The sequence below is a fragment of the Mesoplodon densirostris genome, chromosome 11 (assembly GCF_025265405.1).
Source record: "Mesoplodon densirostris isolate mMesDen1 chromosome 11, mMesDen1 primary haplotype, whole genome shotgun sequence".
Taxonomy (NCBI): domain Eukaryota; kingdom Metazoa; phylum Chordata; class Mammalia; order Artiodactyla; family Ziphiidae; genus Mesoplodon; species Mesoplodon densirostris.
Window position 1 is genome coordinate 10,866,871 of NC_082671.1, and position 21,524 is coordinate 10,888,394.

Consider the following 21,524-nt stretch of genomic DNA (forward strand, 5'->3'; position numbering starts at 1 on the left):
AAATGAGTTCTGTCTAAACTCCACAAAACCAGGGTAGGTAGACCTGGCTTGTGCTGAATTCCATTCAGAACTGTTTGTCAACTTGGGATATGTTTTATGTTAGGACATTAGTCAATAGTTATGAACCCTGAAGAAATACAGGTTATTTAGCCTAAGGTCTCTAGACCTAGGGGTGTATGGTGGCTCAAGTATCCTCAGGCTGAATTTTAAGGAAGCTCTTAAAGTCACTGAGAGACTGGTAGAAAATTACCCAGAAAAAAAATGGGAGATTTTAAACACGGACCAATGTTCAGAAACTCTTAAGTTTAGACCACTGATTGATTTCTACATATCTAAACTGAGAATTTCCTAACTTTAGTTTTGGCAAAACAATAATATTCTTTTCTGATGCTTTACTAAACGTTTCTGTGAAGACTTTTGTACATAAGAAAACTACTGTCTTTAAGAAATTATTAAGTATAAAATGTAAGAAATCCCTGGTACAAATAACTAACTTAATAACTTGTTTCTTAATAAGGAAATATTGGTTGTAAGTGAACCTCACACATAAAGAAAAGGAAAAGTACTTTAAAAATTCTCCCTTAAGAGTAATAAACAAGGTTTTAGTCATACTTACAACAATCCAGTTCATCTGATTTGTCGCTACAATCTAAATTATGATCACATTTCTTGTGTTTTCCAATGCACTGACCATTGGCGCAGCGGAATTGATCAATTAAACAAAGCACTGAGAAAAAAATGCAAATAGTTTTCTTATTTTTGCTACGATGTAAAGGTAAACTCTGGCAAAAGTCAAAAAGTGCTTTCTGGGCGCAAATGAAAAACAAATCAGACTTTTAGAGAAAACTTACAAATTATTCTCTGGGGATTTCAACTGGTCAAGAGAAAAGAGAAGACAAAGGAATCCAGCACAAAATTTCCTATTTTGTTCTTTATGCTAAATTTCATCTTTCACTAATAATTTGTCAAGAATTAAAGAATTCTACATGCATTTCCGGACACTAAAAATTTCCAGAGAATTTGTTTGTTTTTCTTGTTTTTGTCGTGGTTGTTTTTTTACTGTGTTAAAGGTTAGCAGATAAAAGAAGAAAATATGAAATTATTTTACATTGTAATAAATAAATCCACTAACTGAGAGCTCATTGGAAACAAGGACTAGGTTTTACATACTGAAGGTCTAATGTTTTGGCCTCATTTCTCAACTTGCAAAGCTTATTAGCGTGTATAAACCTTAAGCATGTTAAGTGAATTAAAACAATTTAGAACATGCTACTATGTTTAGAAATAATAAAGTCAAATACACTTGAAAAACCCCAAATCTACCACTGAATGAGCCAAAGCAATACTCTGAATTTCAAACAACTTAATTGAAAAAGGACTCCATAACCAGGCCTAGGAATTTCAGATACCTTCACAGTTCTTCTCATCTGACTTATCCTGGCAGTTGGCATCTCCATTGCATCTCAGGGCACCATCAATACACTGCCCACTGGCACACTGGAACTGGGACTCTGAGCACACAGGACAATTGAGCTCATCACTGTGATCTTCACATTCAGTAAACCCATCGCACCGCCAAGCCACAGGGATACAGTCAATTTCTCCCGTGAAACAAGTAAACTGCTGAGGAGAACATGTTGGGGGTTCTTCAAATGAACAAGGGGGAGGGGAGTGACAAAAACACAATCATAGTCACACAGAGGTACAAACATTTACACCTGAGTGAAGCCCATTTAATAATTAGCATGTACAAAACACTTCATAATAGATAAAATCTGTAAAGTGTCACACTGAATCAGAGAAGAAATATAATTTTTACAGTACTTCATTTAGATTCACTAACTTGCAAAACTATAAGGCAGAAGTTTTCTCATATACTATAATTCAAGTAGAATTACTGTATTTGCAATCCGTTATAATCTCACACATAACCTAGGAATCATCACTATAATCATCAACCTCCAAATATTTTAAAGTTACCTTAGAATTCATAACTTTTCTAGCCCTGAGGTCCTCAAATAATGGTCCACAAACCCCTGCGGGTTCCTAACATGCGACCTCTTTCAGGGTATTGACAAAAACTATTTTATAATAATATTAACATGTCACTTGCACTGGTGCCACAAAAGGAATGGTGGGTAAAACTCTTGGCACCTTAGCAGATTCAAGGCAATGGCACCGAACTGTACGAGCAGTCACTGCATTCTGCATAGTCACATACATACGGGGTAAGGGGCATTGGGGAAGCCAGTTTCATTTAAGAATGTTCTTGATGAATCCGTAAAAATATTAATTACATTAAAATCAATTCTTTGAGTACATGTCTCCTCAATACTGTCTGACAAAATGGGAAGCATGTATAAAGCTCGTGTTGTATACCTCAGCATGATGGTTTCTTAAGGGAAAGCATTCTGAGCTATAAACGCAACCTCAAATGGGACACCCTTCTGATGTGAAAGAACAACTGACAGATAAAGTATCGATATCTGCACTTGGGTATTTGACAGGAAGTTTTAAAAAAATGAACCAGTGAGTCAATTATTTCAAGGAAAACAAGAGCACTGTACTTCTGTGGCAAATTGTTAACACTGGAACTTTCAATCAGAAATTATAATTTTGGAAGACCTATATCCAAAACTAAACTTGACAGACTCCTAGTACTTAAATATTTTTATGATGAGATTGGTGGTAATATTGTTATTTTTTTCGATACTGTATAATGAAATGCATCAAAATCTGAAGATCTGGGAATTTCTGAGTAGAATTCTAATATTTCCAAATGACCAAGGTGTAAGGTTACAAAATAGTGCATGGGTAAAATATCCATTCTGAGCACAAGATAAATTAACAGATTTCAACATGAGACTATGAAAAGTGAACTGATATGGTTTCAAATTTCACATTACAACTAAACCTATAGAAAATGACCACTTGTCAAGATTTGGTGTAGAATTCAAGATAAATGTACATAATTATTTGAAAAGGCTATATTATAGTCCTCCATTTTCCTCATATCTGTATGAGGCCAAATTTCTTCACGTACTTCAACAAAACTACGTACTACAACAGACTGAATGCAGAAGTAGACATCAGAATCTAGCCCAACATTAGAGATTTACGAAAATATAAAATTAATGCCGTATTTCTCACTAAAATTATTTTGCTTTAGAAAATACAGTTAATTTTCTTAACAGTTTTAACTTGAGAACATGTAAAGGTTTATTATTGTTATTTTTTAACAAATAGTTTTTAAAGTTCTTGGTTTCAAATCCTACTATGGTAAATACAGATAAATATAACCTATGCAAACAAAAGCTCTCCTCAGCAGTTCTTTAAAATGTAAAAAATATGCTGAGACCAGTTTGAGAACTGTCATTCAGTCCGAATTTCTTTGTTTTGCAAATGAAGAAACTGAGGTTCAGAGAGGCTAAGTGATCACCAAGGTCAAAGAGCTTCCATTGAACAAGAGTGATTAAAAAAAAAAAAAAAGAGGACTAGAAGGACAGTCTCCTTACTTTTAGCCCATTGCCTTTACAACTGTATCACAGGCCCACTGACTCCTTTTAAAAACTTGTCTGTGAGTAAATTCTCTAAAGAACAGAACTTTATTATATGACTATGGATCAGAAAACCTTTTATCCTTAAAATAGAGAATATTGGACAGAGAATAGAGATTACAAGGGGACATTTTACATGGAGAATTTGAGGGACTTTTTAGAGGAAGTTTGAGCCCGTTATGTATAGAGCACGGTAACAGATCATATGGAGAATAAAAATAGATAAAATATGGCCCATGTCCTTAAAGAGCTTTTAATTTGGTTGGGGCTAGGAACACACTAATGAATATAAAACAAATGATTATGTAACTCTGAGCTGCATGGTGCTAACAAGTGCTACAATTCAGAAAAAGGGACAACAGTAATAGCTGGTGAAGGTTTCAAAGATCATGAGGAAGACTCATCAGCTGCACCTTGAAAACGAGAGATTGAGGATGCGCAGGGAAGAAGAAAGATACATCCCTGAAATACCACAAGAAAATCCACAGAAGCAAAACAAAACAGAACATGCCACAGTGATGTCAAACTCCAAACAGCCACACAAAAATAAAGGGAGCAGATTGGGCAGAAATACAAATGAGATGGGTTGGTAAAATAGGCTGAAATGAAAACACATCTTGAAGGTCAAGCAGAGGAATTAAGATTCTGTATTTCATTTACCTCCACTGTAAAATCAATGTTAAGTCACAAGAAAAATCTTGTATAAAAACATTCACTGCAGTTTCACTCTTAATAACAAAAACTGAAAACAATTGAAATGTCCCTCAATGCAAGAATAATAAACTGTGGCTTATTTATACAATGAAGCATACTATGTAGCAATAAAAAGATATAAATGATTGCTATACTCCACTATAAGGATGAATCTCAGAAATATTATATTAAGCAAGAGAATCCAGACATACAGTACGTACGTCATGATTCCTTATATAAAGTTCAAGAACAGGCAAAGTTAAACTATGAGGATGAAAATCCAAAAAATGGTTACTTCTGGAAGGGAACTGGCTGCTAGGACACAGGGAACTTTTCTTAATGAAAACACCGTATGTCTAGATTTGGGTGTTGGTAACACCATTGTACACATTTGTTAAAAACAATGCATTTAATAAAACTATGCATTTAATATACACATTAAAAACAATCACTAAATGTGAAGGGAGAAAACACTGGTCTTTTACAGGACATTTTCTAAATGAAAGGCAGTATCTTTGATTCAGTTTTACCTACGTTATCATTACATAAAGGCATATTTTTCTAGGATTTGCCTTATTAGAGCAATAATCTGGCACCCTGACATGGAAACACTTGCTTTTTTTTTTTTAATTGTGGTAAAATATATGTAACAAGTTTACCACTTTAGCCATTTTAAAATATACAGTTCAGTGGCATTAAATATATTCACACTGTTGTGTAATGCCTGTTATTTTGGGGAGAGATACTTCAAGTACCAAAGCTTAACTTTTACTATGCACATATCTGATCTCCCCGACTAAACTGTATGATCTGTGTCAAAGATCTGCAGATCTTCTGCAGTCCAAACAGAGTGCCTCATAGCTGCTACTCAATACATGTTATTTATTTATTTTTAAAAACTTAAAGGAAAGTTAGAAGAATAAAATATTCTTATAATACCATCTTATCAATACTTTTTATATTTTGAGTGTACCCTCTTATCAATAATTTTTATATTTTGAGTGTAAGCCCTTTCAATCTTTGTTCTCAGAAATACGTTTTTTACGTAATTCTCATCACAGTAGAAAACGTAATTTTAATATTTTTTTTCCATTTGCACCAAATTTTGGCTACATTTTTACATCAGCTTATGCTCACAATGTTTAATAGCTATATAAACTCAGTTATTTTACTAACTTTCCTATCATTTGAAATTGTTTTAAAACTTCTGTCACTGTAGAGAATAGTCTTTTTCCTTCAGTTGAATTAATTTAGAATTATCCCCGAGAGGAGAATTTCTGAATTAAGGGAATAAATATTATAATGGCATTTGAAGCTACCATACTTTGCTTTAACAAAGGAATATACCAATCTGTTATGGTCCCATGAATGACTGAACCAATTTCACTACAACATTATTACTACTCAGTGATATCTTTAAAAAAAAATTTTTTTTTTTTTTTGGCTAGGTAAGGAAGAGAAACAACAGGGAACTGCTGATAGAACCGAACAAAAGAGTATTCTTTTCACTGGATACACTCGCAGCAATGACATATAAACTGATAGAATCTAGGATTCAGTGGATGGAGACTATAGGAAGTAGAATTAATTCACCTTGTTACCCTTTGGGGTGGGAAAAGCTACTTTTTTATTAGGAAATAGACTCATTCACAGTTATGAGTTTCCCCTTTTGCCTTAGTCCCAGGGTTAGGTTACACCTATCACTTGTCATGATGAATTCACTCTTAGAATAATCCAAAAGCCTAGTATAGTGCAGAAAATGAAATATAAGTGAGCAATCAAGTTAGGAGAAAGCAATTTCACTGTCAAATCGAAGAATGCTAGACTAAGTTTTGGAACATGATTGGCATTTAGACTTACAGAAAAAAAATAATAACATATTTACCTCCACATAGTAGCTCATCTTGAAGCAGAACCAAGTGCATGGGGCAGGAGCACCTTGTAGTACCATCTCCCTTTACAAGACAAATATGTGAACAGCCACCATTATCCTGAGTACAAGGGTGCTGTCCTGCAAAGAGAAGAGAGAAGAGATAAGAGAAGAGAAGAACAGAGAAGAGAAAAAAGGAAGGAAAGAAAAAGAAAGAAAGAAAAAGAAAGGGAAGGGAGGGAGGAAGAAGGAAGAACAGCCCAGCCAAAATCAATTATTTTTGAGTTACCAACAAAACCAAATGTAAAATCCCTTTGAATTTTATTTCCACACAATATAATTTCTCACCCCATCCCTACACAGTCTACAAGAAAAGGAGGACAACAATTTAAAACACAAAATACTTATATCTAACCACTGTCTTTACATATTTATACATAAAATATTTTACAGTATTTAAAGTAAGGTAATGGTACAGCTCACGTTAATTTTTGTGAATAAGAAAAGCTGATTATTCAAACTAAAAAAATTGCTAGGGAGAATGCTGAAACTTGGATATTATTCTCTTTAAAATATAAAAACTCTTCTAAAGATTTTTAACTCTGAAATTCTACCTTTCTGAGAGATAAGATGATTTCACTCAAAAAGTATACTCCAATGAGGAATTTGCTGAAAATTAGAGTTGTTAGAAGAAAAAAACAAGTTCACATGAATCTAACCACCCAGAGACAATCAAAATTATTTGCTTGGTCAACTGCAAAAGAACTTGCAATGTTACAAATGTTTAATTTCCTCATATTTGGGTTAAATTAAATAAATACACTGTCAGGCACATTTCAAAGTCTGTCTCATAAGTTGTATTTAATGAAATCATTGTTTTGACTTCTCTACTTAGCTTGTGTCAAAAGCAACTTGACAGCTGTCATCCCAGTGGCCACCCATTTATTATAACTCTTTTCTCAGTAACACATCAGTCCTCCTTCAGTGTGTGGTGATGAGATTGAGGGAGCCAGCTCTGTACGAATGAGCAGATGTGTGATACTACACATATGTGTAGTATCACACAAAGCAGACACCCCAGTCCTTGTATTACGATGTACAACCTATATAGCACTTTCTCAACCTTTTAAATTCATGACACTTTTCATAAACAGCAATCCCATTTTCTTTAATGTTATTAGAAATTTGAAAAAAAAGTTTTTCTAAATATAAAACCATATTTAAATGTTGAATTTTAAAGATATTCCCCCTGAAATTCTGAAAACCTTCATTGAGATTCTTCTGCAATAAAATGTTCATATCAACTGAATAAATAACTTAGCCATTATATCATCTCTACCTTATTTCTGTTAAATATTCAGCATGAATTATATGTCATAACATAGGATGACAACAACTCTAACTTTCTAAATCTCAAATACCTCCTAACTTAACTTCTAAGTTCAGGAACAGTGACAACACAATGAAGACTTGAACAAGCTACGGTGCTCTCATTCCTCTCCCCTCCTTTCATACTCCAATTCATTTCTGAAGCATTGTGCCAAGAAGTTAAGGAGTTTCTTCTCTCATTAGTCCTCCATTTAACATTTGCATTCCTGATATACTGTATAAGACCTATAGTAGTGATTGCTAGGAAGGCACATTTGATGACAGACACATTAACAAGAGTTAACAGTATTACATAAACACACGTTAACTAGGCCAAGATGACTAGTCATTTTCAAAAGTTTTCAGTAAGATAAAAAAATAATTTATGGCCACTTTCCTAAGCTAGAATTGAAAAACTTATCCAAGAGGGGAAAAAACAAGCTCTTATTAAACACAGTCTTCTCTAAGTTTACACACTAATTTTTAGTTTGTTTTGCTTTCGCTTAAGAATAGGTTTATTTCCATGATAACTAAAGTCATCATTATATAAATGTAACTTTTGTTTTTGTTGAAACCATGGGGATGTACATGGAACAAAAGAAATATATGCTGTATGTCAATATTCTTAAAAGGGCTGAAGGAGAGAAAAAAAAAACCATGACAAACAGTCCTTGCTATACCTGGGGAAATTTTTGAAAATGAGCAATACCATTCCTTTCCCCCACTCCTGTTTCATGAGGAAAAGGTATTTCATATGAAAAAGCTCCCAGGTGAATATAAGGCTTTAAAAACATAAAGAGTTAAAAAAAAAAAAGGCAAAACTAAAAGTGTATGAAAATCTTAAAGATAAAGAAATAAGAAGACACAAAACAACATCTTAATTTTATATCATTTCTTACAACATGAATCTTGCAATTAGCAGTGTACACCACCAACACTTACTATATTCCTGAAGATTCAGCTCCTTTACTGCATGAATGTCACTAAGCTGGGCAATTCGAGCCTGGACTTTGGTTCTACCCTCTCGACCTGTCATGTCAATTTTTTCAATCATCTGCTGCTGCTTATCAATCCAATATAGCCAGTTTTCAAACACAGTTAGTCCCACAGGCTGCAGAATGTTGGAGTCTTCTAATACTATCCGGTTGGCACCTTGGAAAGGAGAACATTCAACAGAAATGATGCATGTGGGTCAAGTCATACATTCAACAGCTATTTACTGAAAACCAGTTAGTTTTTTTTTTTTTTTTTTTTTTGGCTGTACGCGGGCCTCTCACTGCTGTGGCCTCTCCCGTTACGGAGCACAGGCTCCGGACGCGCAGGCTCAGCGGCCATGGCTCACGGGCCCAGCCGCTCCGTGGCATGTGGGATCCTCCCAGACCGGGGCACGAACCCGTGTCCCCTGCATCGGCAGGCGGACTCTCAACCACTGCGCCACCAGGGAAGCCCTGGTTAGATTTTTAAAGTACTGAAAATATGATAAGCTCTCTACCAGAAAACTTAAAAATCATTCTGAGAAGATATATATATATACCAGAAAACAGGTAACAGATTAGATATCCAAGTGCAATCAAGAGCAAATAAGCACCCAATACATAGTAAATACTAAGTTCACAGAAATGTAGAAAAGCACTTGAGTCGCTTTCAAACATTTTTTAAAGCACAGTCCACCTTTCAAATTTAGTCTTATGAAACTCTCTAACATGTATTAATGCACAAAAACAGTACTTCTCTGGATGAAGCAGTGGCGGTGGGCCGAGAGCTCTGTGTTCTCGGCTTCCCCCACCTGCCGAGCACACCCAAGGCGTCTGTGAAGACCACCACCCTCACCCACCGGGCCACTCAGAACACAGGAAAAAGGACTCAAAGGCTACCTGGTTCAAGCTTCACCTCAAAATAAGATTTCTACAACACCCCAGACACAGAGCCATCCAGACTCTGAAGAGGCAGCCTATTCTACTGCTGAACTAGGAAAAAGTTCTTTCACATAGTGTGCTGAAATCTGTGCCCCAATGCCCACCCCCATAGCTTCTCCCTCATTCAAAAAGAATAAAATACATTAATTCCTTCCCTCTTCCTCCTAATCATCCTTCAAATATCTATAGAACTTTTCCCTGGTCCTTAAGTGTTTGATCAAAGAAAGACATTAGCTTAATACTTTGGAAATATCAGGGAAAGTTCCAGGAAAGAGGCAAGCATAAAGCTAAGTTTTAATAAATGGAGAAAAGTGGGGAGATATTACAGATGAGAAGGCACTGCCTAAGTCAACATTCAGATTCATGGTGGGTTAAACACAAGTCTACTTAAGCTTCCTCCTAAAAATCTACTAAAACGATGGTAAAAAATGAAGGCGTAGGGCTTCCCTGGTGGCGCAGTGGTTGAGACTCCGCCTGCCAATGCAGGGGACACGGGTTCATGCCCCGGTCTGGGAATGATCCCACATGGCACGGAGCGGCTGGGCCCGTAAGCCGTGGCCGCTGAGCCTGCGCGTCTGGAGCCTGTGCTCCGCAACGGGAGAGGCCACAACAGTGAGAGGCCCGCGTACAGCCAAAAAAAAAAAAAAATAATAATAATAATAAAATAAAATGAAGGCATAAACCCATAAGGACAAATGGGACAGAAGAGTAGAGAAGCGATATAAAATTTACAAGTTGGAGAACAGACAGACAACAGATCAAGAATTTTAGCCTCCTATGAATCTCCTTTCAAGAAGCTAACAGAGGATGTGATCTATCACAAAAAAGGAATTAACGAAAGAAACGGAATCTGGGAAACAGCACGTTCAGCACCAAGGAGACGGGCAAGTACATTCCCAGGATAACGGTGAAAGAAAGCTGGCCTGGAAAGCAAGCAAATCCAGACACATCCAGAGAGATGACAAAGAAATTCAGGAGGTACGTCTTCAGTTAAAAAGAAAAGAAGACGGATTGCTTGATGCATCTGCATATACTGAAACAATATTTACATTAGATAAGAATAATTTCAGAGAGAAATAAAGCTACAGAAGGAAATGTAGCTCATGGTAATATTTTCACAGCCATAAATAACAAATAATTATAAACTTAAAAATTACGATATAACTAAGCTGGGAGGATGGGAGGAGAGTTCATATAGGTATGTTAGGGATACATGGTTTAAGACAGCAAAATCATTATCTTCCATTAAAAGAAGTCAAATTGTGGTATCTAAAAATTAAAAATCATGGAGCAGCAGTTTTAAACAAGTGATTTTAAACTATCAGAGATGCCTCTGAGGGTAGGAACTGAGAGGAGGAAGGAGGAGAGCAGGAGACCTGGTCTTTGTAGGCCAACTGGAACCACTTGATTTCTGTATCTACAGGTATTACTTTGATGAAAATTAAATTTAAACTGTAACACTGAGAGGGATTAAAAAAAGGTGAGTTGGTGGTAGCAGAAGGATGGCCTCAATTGGACAACTGGGGAAAATAAGAGGTCAGCAGTGTTGCTGGAGGATACCAGATCTACTGATTTACTCTGATGGCAGTTATAAAACTCTGGAATCAGCAATGAAAGACATACTTACTCAACAATCTAAGCATATACTAAACGCAGTCCAGTATAAAAGCTCTGTAGGAGGCTAGAAATACTAAGTAGAAAGATATCCCATGAAAAAAGTATATGATTATCTGTGAATATATAAGGAAAGGGGAAAAAAAAACCTACCAACATTATACTAATCTTTTTCAGAAAACGTAAAAAAAGGAAACATTTCTTTTTATGAGGTCAATGTAACCTTGATGGCAAGACGCCAACAAGTACATTGTAAGAAAGGAAAATTATCGAGTAATCTTTCTCATGAACACAGATGTAAACATCTTAAACAAAACATTAGCAAATCAAATCCAGCAATATATAAAAGGGATAATGTATCATATCAAGTTTGATTTATTCTAGCAAACTAAGAACAGAAGAGAAATTCCTTAATCTGCTTTTTAAAAGTTATCTACAGAAAAACCATAGCAAACATAAAACCTAATCAAGAAGTATTGAATGCTTCCCCCAAATCATGAAAAACAAAAACAAAATGAAACAAAAAAATCTAAGGATTCTATTATTTTATTCAATATTGTACTGGGGGGTCCCAGTCAGTGTAATAAGGCAACAAAGAAAAAGGACTGGAAAAGAAAAAATAAAACTCTCCTCATTTGTAGACAAATGATTCTCTAACACAGAAAATTCTAATTTAGCAAGGTCCCTGGGAACAAGCACAATGTACCAGACTGGGGAAGAAGGGAAAAACTGTATTTCTATATTCCAGCCACAACCAGAAAATGAAATATTAAATATTTAGACTACTCTTCACCACTAGCATTCAAAAGCATTAAATACCAAGGAATAATTCCAATGAAACACAGGCAAGACCTCTACATAGAAAACTACAAAACGCTGAGGGAAATTAAAGTACTAAATAAATGAGGGATATACCATGTTCATGATTTAGAATCTACACTAATATTATAAAGATAACAATTCTCCCTAAATTATCTATAAATTCAGAGCAAACCAGATAGAATTCTAGTAGGTTTTTGCTTTTTGGTGGAAACTCAGAGGCTGATTCTAAAATGAATATGGAAATGCGAAGTGTCAACACTAGCCACAGTAATCTTCAAGAAATACTAAAGATGTACACTGCCAGATAAATTTGTTATAAAGTTTTAATAATTAAAACAATATAATATTATGTAAGACAAAGTGACCAAGGGAAGATTAGAGTTCAGACACAAAGTTACACTAATATAATCACTTCATTTATAACAAAGGTGACAGGAGAGAACAGAGGGGAAAGGATGGTCTTCTCAAAAGAAACAGTGTTGAATCAAACAGTAATGTGGAAAATAAAATAAAACTTAACCCATCTCACACCATACACAAAAATAAATTCCAAATGGATTAGAGATCTAAAATAAGAAAAGTTAAACAAAAACATTTTAGGAAAAAACACAAGAAAATATCTTTGTGACCATGAAGAAGTCAAAGATTTCTTAAATATAACATAAAAGGCATTAATCATAAAGGGAAAAATTAATAAACTTTACTACAATAAAAATAACTTCATTTTCATCTAAAGACACCACTGGGAGAGTGAAAAGGTAAATCACAAACTGAAAGATTTATATAATACATATCTTTCTCTATAGAGGAAAGTATGAAGGCATACCAAAAATTATTAAAGAAGACTTATAAATGGAAGGATACCCCACAGTCATGAATGAAAAGGCTGAATTCCTTAAACATAACAATTCTCCTCCAATATGTATGTAACTTGATAATGGATTAACATCCTGAATAAAGAATTTCTAGAAATGAGAAATAGAAAAATGGGCAAAAACTACGAATTGCAATTCACAGGTGAACATGAATGACCAATAAATTAACCTCAAATTCAAATAGAGAAATGTATATTTTATTAATAATGAGATGTACCTTTAAAACTATTGGAATGGTAAAAACTCAGAAGTCTAAAACTACCAAGTACTGGAGGAGAAACTCATATACTTCTGGTGGGTATTCTAAACTGATATAATCACTTTGGAGAGCAATCTGAATAGATATATTCAAGTTGAATATATACATACCACATTACATAGCAATCCCACTACTAAGTTTAGGCCACAAGAAATATTCAAATACGTACATAAGAATATACACTGCAGGGCTTCCCTGGTGACGCAGTGACTGAGAGTCCACCTGCCGATGCAGGGGACACGGGTTCTTGCCCCAGTCCGGGAAGATCCCACATGCCGTGGAGCGGCTAGGCCCGTGAGCCATGGCCACTGACCCTGCGCATCCGGAGCCTGTGCTCCACAACGGGAGAGGCCACAACAGTGAGAGGCCCGCGTACCACAAAAAAAAAAAAAAAAAAGAATATACAGTGCAGCACTGCTTTTAATGGCAAAAAATTGGAAATAGCAGTTTAGATAGCAGAATAGAGAAACTGTAGAATGACCATATAATGAAATACTATCTAGCATTGAAAATAACTGACAGAGATTTGTGGATCAACAGGGATCATCTCAAAACCATGATAGATCTGAAAAACGCAAGCGACAAAAGAATACATGAGACTATTTACACTAACTTTAAAAAGTGAAAAAAAGTTTAAATGTGCGAGTGTACATGGTAAAAAATACACAGAGAGAGAGGGAGAGAGAGAGAGAGAGAGGGAGAGAGAGAGAGAGAGAGAGAGCAAAACATGCATGGCAAAGAAACACATCAAAAGTTACCTCTGAAGAAAGACGGAGGAAAACAGAATTGGGGAGGGATACAAAAGGGCTTCAAATTCCCCCTAGTATTTTTTTTTCACGAGAGAGAAGGAGGAAGGGAGGTTCAAAAGCAAATATGGCCAAACACTAAGATTGTTTTTTAACATCTTTACTGGAGTATAATTGCTTTACAATGGTGTGTTAGTTTCTGCTTTATAACAAAGTGAAGCCAGTTATACATATACATATGTCCCCATATCTCTTCCCTCTTGCATCTCTCTCCCTCCCAACCTCCCTATCCCACCCCTCTAGGTGGTCACAAAGCACTGAGCTGATCTTGCTGTGCTATGCGGCTGCTTCCCACTAGCTATCTATTTTACGTTTGGTAGTGCATATATGTCCATGCCACTCTCTCACTTTGTCCCAGCTTACCCTTCCCCCTCAATGTAACCTCAAGTCCATTCTCTAGTAGGTCAGCATCTTTATTCCTGTCTTGCCCCTAGGTTCTTCTGACCATTTTTTTCTTTTTTTTTTAGATTCCATATATATGTGTTAGCATACGATATTTGTTTTTCTCTTTCTGACTTACTTCACTCTTATGACAGTCTCTAGGTCCATCCACCTCACTACAAATAACTCAATTTCGTTTCTTTTTATGGCTGAGTAATATTCCATTGTATATATGTGCCACATCTTCTTTATCCATTCATCTGTCGATGGACACTTAGGTTGATTCCATGTCCTTGCTATTGTTAATAGAGCTACAATGAACATTGTGGTACATGAATCTTTTTGAATTATGGTTTTCTCAGGGTATATGCCCAGTAATAGGATTGCAGGGTCGTATGGTAGTTCTATTTTTAGTTTCTTAAGGAACCTCCACGCTGTTCTCCATAGTGGCTGTATCAATTTACATCCCCACCAACAGTGCAAGAGGGTTCCCTTTTCCCCACACCAGCTCCAGCATTTATTGTTTGTAGATTTTTTTGATGGCCATTCTGACTGGTGTGAGATGGTATCTCATTTTGATCTGCATTTCTCTAATGATTAATGATGTTGAGCATTCTTTCATGTGTTTGTTGGCAACCTGTATATCTTCTTTGGTGAAACGTCTATTTAGGTCTTCTGCCCATTTTTGGATTGGGTTGTTTGGTTTTTTTTTTGATATTGAGCTGCATAAGATGCTTGTATGTTTTGGAGATTAATCCTTTGTCAGTTGCTTCATTTGCACACATTTTCTCCCATTCTGAGAGTTGTCTCTTTGTCTTCTTTATGGTTTCCTTTGCTGTGCAAAATCTGTTAATTTTCATTAGGTCCCATTTGTTTATTTTTATTTCCATTTCTCTAGGAGGTGGGTCAAAAGGGATCTTGCTGTGATTTATGTCAGAGTGTCCTGCCTACATTTTCCCCTAAGAGTTTGACAGTGTCTGGTATACATTTAGGTGTTCAATCCATTTTGAGTTTATTTTTGTGTATGGTGTTAGGGAGTGTTCTAACTTCATTCTTTTACATGTAGCTGTCCAGTTTTCCCAGCACCACTTATTGAAGAGACTGTCGTTTCTTCACTGTATATTCTTGCCTCCTTTATCAAACATAAGGTGACCGTATGTGCATGGGTTTATCTCTGGGCTTTCTATCCTGTTCCATTGATGTATATTTCTGTTTCTGTGCCAGTACCATACTGTCTTGATTACTGCAGCTTTGTAGCATACTCTGAAGTCAGGGAGCCTGATTCCTCCAGCTCCAATTTTCTTTCTCAAGATTGCTTTGGCTATTCGGGGTCTTTTGTGTTTCCATACAAATTGTGAAATTTTTTGTTCTAGTTCTGTGAAAAATGCCAGTTGTAGTTTGATAGGGATTGCACTGAATCTGTAGATTGTTTTGGGTAGTAGAGTCATTTTCACAATGTTGACTCTTCCAATCCAAGAACATGGTATGTCTCTCCATCTATTTGTATCATCTTTAATTCCTTTCATCAGTGTCTTATAATTTTCTGCATACAGATCTTTTGTCTCCTTAGGTAGGTTTATTCCTAGGTATTTTATTCTTCTTGCTGTAGTGGTAAATGGGAGTGTTTTCTTAATTTCAACTTCAGATTTTTCATCATTAGTGTACAGGAATGCAAAAGATTTCTGTGCATTAATTTTGTATCCTGCTACTTTACCAAATTCATTGGTTAGCTCTAGTAGTTTTCTGGTAGCATCTTTAGGATTCTCTATGTTTGGTATCACGTCAGCTGCAAACAGTGACAGCTTTACTTCTTCTTTTCCAATTTGGATTCCTTTTATATCTTTTTCTTCTCTGACTGCTGTGGCTAAAACTTCCAAAAGTATGTTGAATAATAGTGGTGAGACTGGGCAACCTTGTCTTGTTCCTGATCTTAGTGGAAATGGTTACATTTTTTCACCACTGAGGATGATGTTGGCTGTGGGTTTGTCATATATGGCCTTTATTATGTTGAGGAAAGTTCCCTCTATGCCTACTTTCTGCAGGGTTTTTATCATAAATGGGTGTTGAATTTTGTCAAAAGCTTTCTCTCCATCTATTGAGACGATCATATGGTTTTTCTCCTTCAATTTGTTAATATGGTGTATCACGTTGATTGATTTGCGTATACTGAAGAATCCTTGCATCCTGGGATAAACCCACTTGATCATAGTTCATGATCCGTTTAATGTGCTGTTGCATTCTGTTTGCTAGTATTTTGTTAAGGATTTTTGCATCTATGTTCATCAGTGATACTGGCCTGTAGTTTTCTTTCTCTGTGACATCTTTGTCTTGTTTTGGTATCTGGGTGATGGTGGCCTCGCAGAATGAGTTTGGGAGTGTTCCTCCCTCTGCTATATCTTAGAAGAGTTTGAGAAGGATAGGTCTTAGCTCTTGTCTAATGTTTGATAGAATTCACCTGTGAAGCAATCTGGTCCTGGGCTTTTGTTTGTTGGAAGATTTTTTTTTTTTTTTTTTTTTTTTGTGCGGTACGCGGGCCTCTCACTGTTGTGGCGTCTCCCATTGCGGAGCACAGGCTCCTGACGTGCAGGCTCAGCAGCCATGGCTCATGGGCCCAGCCGCTCCGCGGCATGTGGGATCCTCCCAGACCGGGGCACGAACCCGCGCCCCTTGAATCGGCAGGCGGACTCTCAACCACTGAGCCAGCAGGGAAGCTCTGTTTGCTGTAAGATTTTTAATCACAGTTTCAATTTCAGTGCTTGTGATTGGTCTGTTCATATTTTCTATTTCTTCCTGGTTCAGGCTCAGAATGTTGTGCATTCCTAAGAATTTATCCATTTCTTCTAGGTTGCCCATTTTACTGGCATAGAGTTGCCTGTAGTAATCTCTCATGATCCTTTGTATTTCTGCAGTGTCAGTTGTTACTTCTTTTTCATTTCTAATTGTATTGATTTGAGTCTTCTCCCTTTTTTTCTTGGTAAGTCTGGCTAATGGTTTATCAATTTTGTTTATCTTCTCAAAGAACCAGCTTTTAGTTTTATTGATCTTTGCTATCATTTCCTTCATTTCTTTTTAATTTATTTCTGATCTGATCTTTATGATTTATTTCCTTCTGCTAACTTTGGGGGTTTTTGTTCTTCTTTCTCTAATTGCTTTAGGTGTAAGGTTAGGTTGTTTATTTGATATGTTTCTTGTTTCTTAAGGTAGGACTGTATTGTCATAAACTTCCCTCTTAGGACTGCTTTTGCTGCATCCCATAGGTTTTGGGTCATTGTGTTTTCATTGTCATTTGTTTCTAGGTATTTTTTGGTTTCCTCTTTGATTTCTTCAGTGATCTCTTGGTTATTAAGTAGTGTGTTGTTTAGCCTCCATGTGTTTGTATTTCTTACAGATTTTTTTATGTAATTGGTATCTAGTCTCACAGCGTTGTGGTCAGAAAAGATACTTGATACGATTTCAATTTTCTTAAATTTACCAAGGCTTCATTTGTGACCCAGGATATGATCTATCCTGGACAATGTTCCACGAGCACTTGAGAAGAATGTGTATTCTGTTGTTTTTTGGATGGAATGTCCTATAAATATCAATTAAGTCTACCTTGTTTAATGTATCATTTAAAGCTTGTGTTTTCTCATTTATTTTTATTTTGGATGATCTGTCCATTGGTCAAAGTGGGGTGTTAAAGTCCCCTAGTATGATTGTGCTATTGTCGATTTCCCCTTTTATGGCTGTTAGTATTTGTTCCTATGTATTGAGGTGCTCCTATGTTGGGTGCATAAATATTTACAATTGTTATATCTTCTTTTTGGATTGATCCCTTGATCATTATGTAGTGTCCTTCTTTGTCTCTTGTAATAGTCTTTGTTTTAAAGTCTGTTTGGTCTGATAGGAGAATTGCTACTCCAGCTTTCTTTTGATTTCCATTTGCATGGAATATCTTTTTCCATCCCCTCACTTTCAGTCTGTATATGTCCCTAGGTCTGAAGTGGGTCTCTTGTAGACAGCATATACACGGGTCTTGTCTTTGTATCCATTCCGCCAGTCTGTGTCTTTTGGTTGGAGCATTTAATCCATTTACATTTAAGGTAATTATCAATATGTATGTTCCTATTACCATTTTCTTAACTCTTTTGGGTTTATTATTGTAGGTCTTTTCCTTCTCTTGTGTTTCCTGCCTAGAGAAGTTCCTTTAGCATTTGTTGTAAAGCTGGTTTGGTGGTGCTGAATTCTCTTAGCTTTTGCTTGTCTGTAAAGCTTTTAATTTCTCCATCAAATCTGAATGAGATCCTTGCTGGATAAAGTAATCTTGGTTGTAGGTTTTTCTCCGTCATCATTTTAAATATGTCCTGCCACTCCCTTCTGGCTTGCAGAGTTTCTGCTGAAAGATCAGCTGTTAACCTTATGGGGATTCCCTCATGTGTTATTTGTTCAAACACTAAGATCTGACAAAGCTGGATGGCAGAAATTCTATACTTTCTGTATGTTGGAACCATTTCATAAGTAAGGGTGGAAAACCAAACAATAAAACATGCATAGACAAAAAAAGAAGCATTAATAACGATAGTCTTTTGTTTACAAGCAGCTCACGCAGGTCAGTATCAAAACAACAAACAACCCAATCCAAAGCTGGGCAGAACACCTAAATAGACATTTCTCCATAGAAGATATACAGACAGTCAACAAACACATGAAAGAATGCCCAACATCACCAATCATTAGAGAAATGCCAATCAAAACTACGAGGTATCACCTCACACCAGTCAGAATGGCCATCATCAAAAAAATCTACAAACAATTAATGCTGGAGACAGTGTGGAGAAAAGGGAACCCTCTTGCACTGTTGGTGGGAATGTAAATTGATACAGCCACTATGGAGAACAGCGTGGAGGTTCCTTAAGAAACTAAATATAGAACTACCATATGACCCAGCAATCCCACTCCTGGGCATATACCCTGAGAAAACCATAATTCAAAAAGAGTCATGTACCACAATGTTCACTGCAGCCCTATTTACAATAGCCAGGACATGGAATCAACCTAAGTGTCCATCGACAGATGAATGGATAAAGAAGATGTGGCACATATATACAATGGAATATTACTCAGCCATAAAAAGAAACGAAATTGAGTTATTTGTAGTGAGGTGGATGGACCTAAAGTCTCTCATAGAGAGTGAAGTAAGTTAGAAAGAGAAAAACAAATATTGTATGGTAACACATATATATGGAATCTAAAAAAAAAAAAAAAAAAAAAAAAAAAGGTTCTGAAGAACCTAGGGGCAGAACAGGAATAATGACACCAATGTAGAGAATGGACTTGAGGACATGGGGAGGGGGAAGAGTAAACTGGGACGAAGTGAGAGAGTGGCATGGACATATACACACTACCAAATGTAAAATAGGTAGCTAGTGGGAAGCAGCTGCATAGCACAGGGAGATCAGCTCCGTGCTTTGTGACCACCTAGAGGGGTGGGATAGGGAGGGTGGGAGGGAGAGAGATGCAAGAGGGAAGAGATATGGGGACATATGTATATGTATAACTGGCTTCACTTTGTTATAAAGCAGAAACTAACACACCATTGTAAAGCAATTATACTCCAATAAAGATGTTTTAAAAATAAATAAATAATGATATTGTTTTGGATTTTCTTTTTTTATTTGCTAAACTGTCTTTAGTAAACATGTGCCCCTTTTATAACAAAAAATAAACATCATAAACAAAGAGAAAAGAGAAAAGGAATGAAGGGGGAAATCCCACCTTAAATACCAGGAAGAGTTATAACGCTGATATAAATAACTATTATACAAATGAGAGGGGATATAAGAGATACAGGTGATCAGGTAAGGGAAAGACTATACTATGCCAGGTGTGTGCATACACACGCAAAATGAGTGCATGACTGTTTGGAGTTAAAGAAGGCATAATGGAAGGGAGGCATTTGAACCTGAAAGGACAGAATTTCTTAAATTTTTAAACAAGTTACACATATATGCAAAAATATAAAACTTAAATGATACAGAAATAAATACTCTTAACATATTAGTATGCTAACCTTCCATACCTTTCTCAAGGTTTATTTGTTCGCACATTTCTCAAGGAATATACAAAAATACATAACTATATATTTATTAATAGTATACATATTGTATGTGTATGTATCTGTATGTGTGTGTGTGTAGTAGTACATACATTTTTGGAGGCAATTTGCCAGTATATATAGTATATAGTGTGTGTGTGTATGGTATTTATATGTGTGTGTGTGTGTGTGTATAAAATATAGTTTTAAGTTTTAAATAAAACTAAATCTTAATAAACATTACTATACAGCTTAATTTTAAAAATCATCCTTCTATGTCAGTACACACAGATCTACTGAATGACTGTAATAATTACTGAATGATTGTAGTATTTCATACCCTTGATATACTAGAATGTATTTCTCTGTGATAGACTATTACAAATAATGCTCAGCAAACACCGTTGTACAACGGGGTCAGCGGTTCTGTAAGACAGCTATCTGAAAGAAAACTTTACCAGCAAATGGCCCTCCAAAAAGGTTCTACCAATTTCCACTTCTACAAAAGTGTATGAGAGCATGCCATTTTCTACCATTCTGGCCAATGTTGGAAATAATCAACATCGTATTTTACGACTGTGATAGATATAAATAGTGTATAATTTTAATTTAATTTCCCTGATCACTAGTAAGACCACACAGAGTATTTGGACTTCAGAAATCGGGGGTAGGGGAATAAACATGATTCTAAAGAGAGGACCACAGAGAAATGAGAAAGTAAAAAGTATATTTGAAGACAAACAAATTATTTAATTTCATTAAAACACACCAGGGGGCTTCCCTGGTGGCGCAGTGGTTGAGAGTCCGCCTGCCGATGCAGGGGACATGGGTTCGTGCCCCTGTCCGGGAAGATCCCACATGCTGCAGAGCAGCTGGGCCCGTGAGCCTTGGCCGCTGGGCCTGTGCGTCCAGAGCCTGTGCTCCGCAACGGGAGAGGCCACAACAGTGAGAAGCCCGCGTACCGCAAAAAACAAAACCAACAAACGAACAAAAAAACACACACCAGGAATGTTAAGATCATTTGAGTTTGAGGATGAGTTTGTGAAAGGAAAATACCAACTTAAGCATTCAACCAGACTTTTTTTCTTCAGGTTATAAGACTACCCTGAAGGGTTTTTTTTTTTAGTATAGTTAGTGACATGATTAGAAACCATGCTTCAGAAAATTAATTTAGGAACAGTGTGTAAACTTTCAGGGGGGAAAATTCAGCAGGCAGGAGACTAATCATAGGCCAGAATTCAGGCCAGAGATAAGACAAAGTAGAGCAGAAGAATTATAAAAGGAGAAGAG

At 36.2% G+C, this 21,524-nt stretch overlaps 1 protein-coding gene across 1 annotated transcript in view; it reads right to left on the reverse strand.

The window, feature by feature from the left end:
- LRP6 (LDL receptor related protein 6) overlaps window positions 1-21,524 on the reverse strand; it is a 183,878-nt gene that overhangs the window by 10,778 nt on the left and 151,576 nt on the right. Inside the window, exons 16-19 of the mRNA XM_060112041.1 lie at window positions 8,431-8,640; window positions 6,136-6,261; window positions 1,410-1,646; window positions 617-727 (exon numbers count right to left, since the gene is read on the reverse strand). Coding sequence (XP_059968024.1) covers window positions 617-727; window positions 1,410-1,646; window positions 6,136-6,261; window positions 8,431-8,640 — 684 coding nt within the window. The remainder of the gene's footprint in view (window positions 1-616; window positions 728-1,409; window positions 1,647-6,135; window positions 6,262-8,430; window positions 8,641-21,524) is intronic.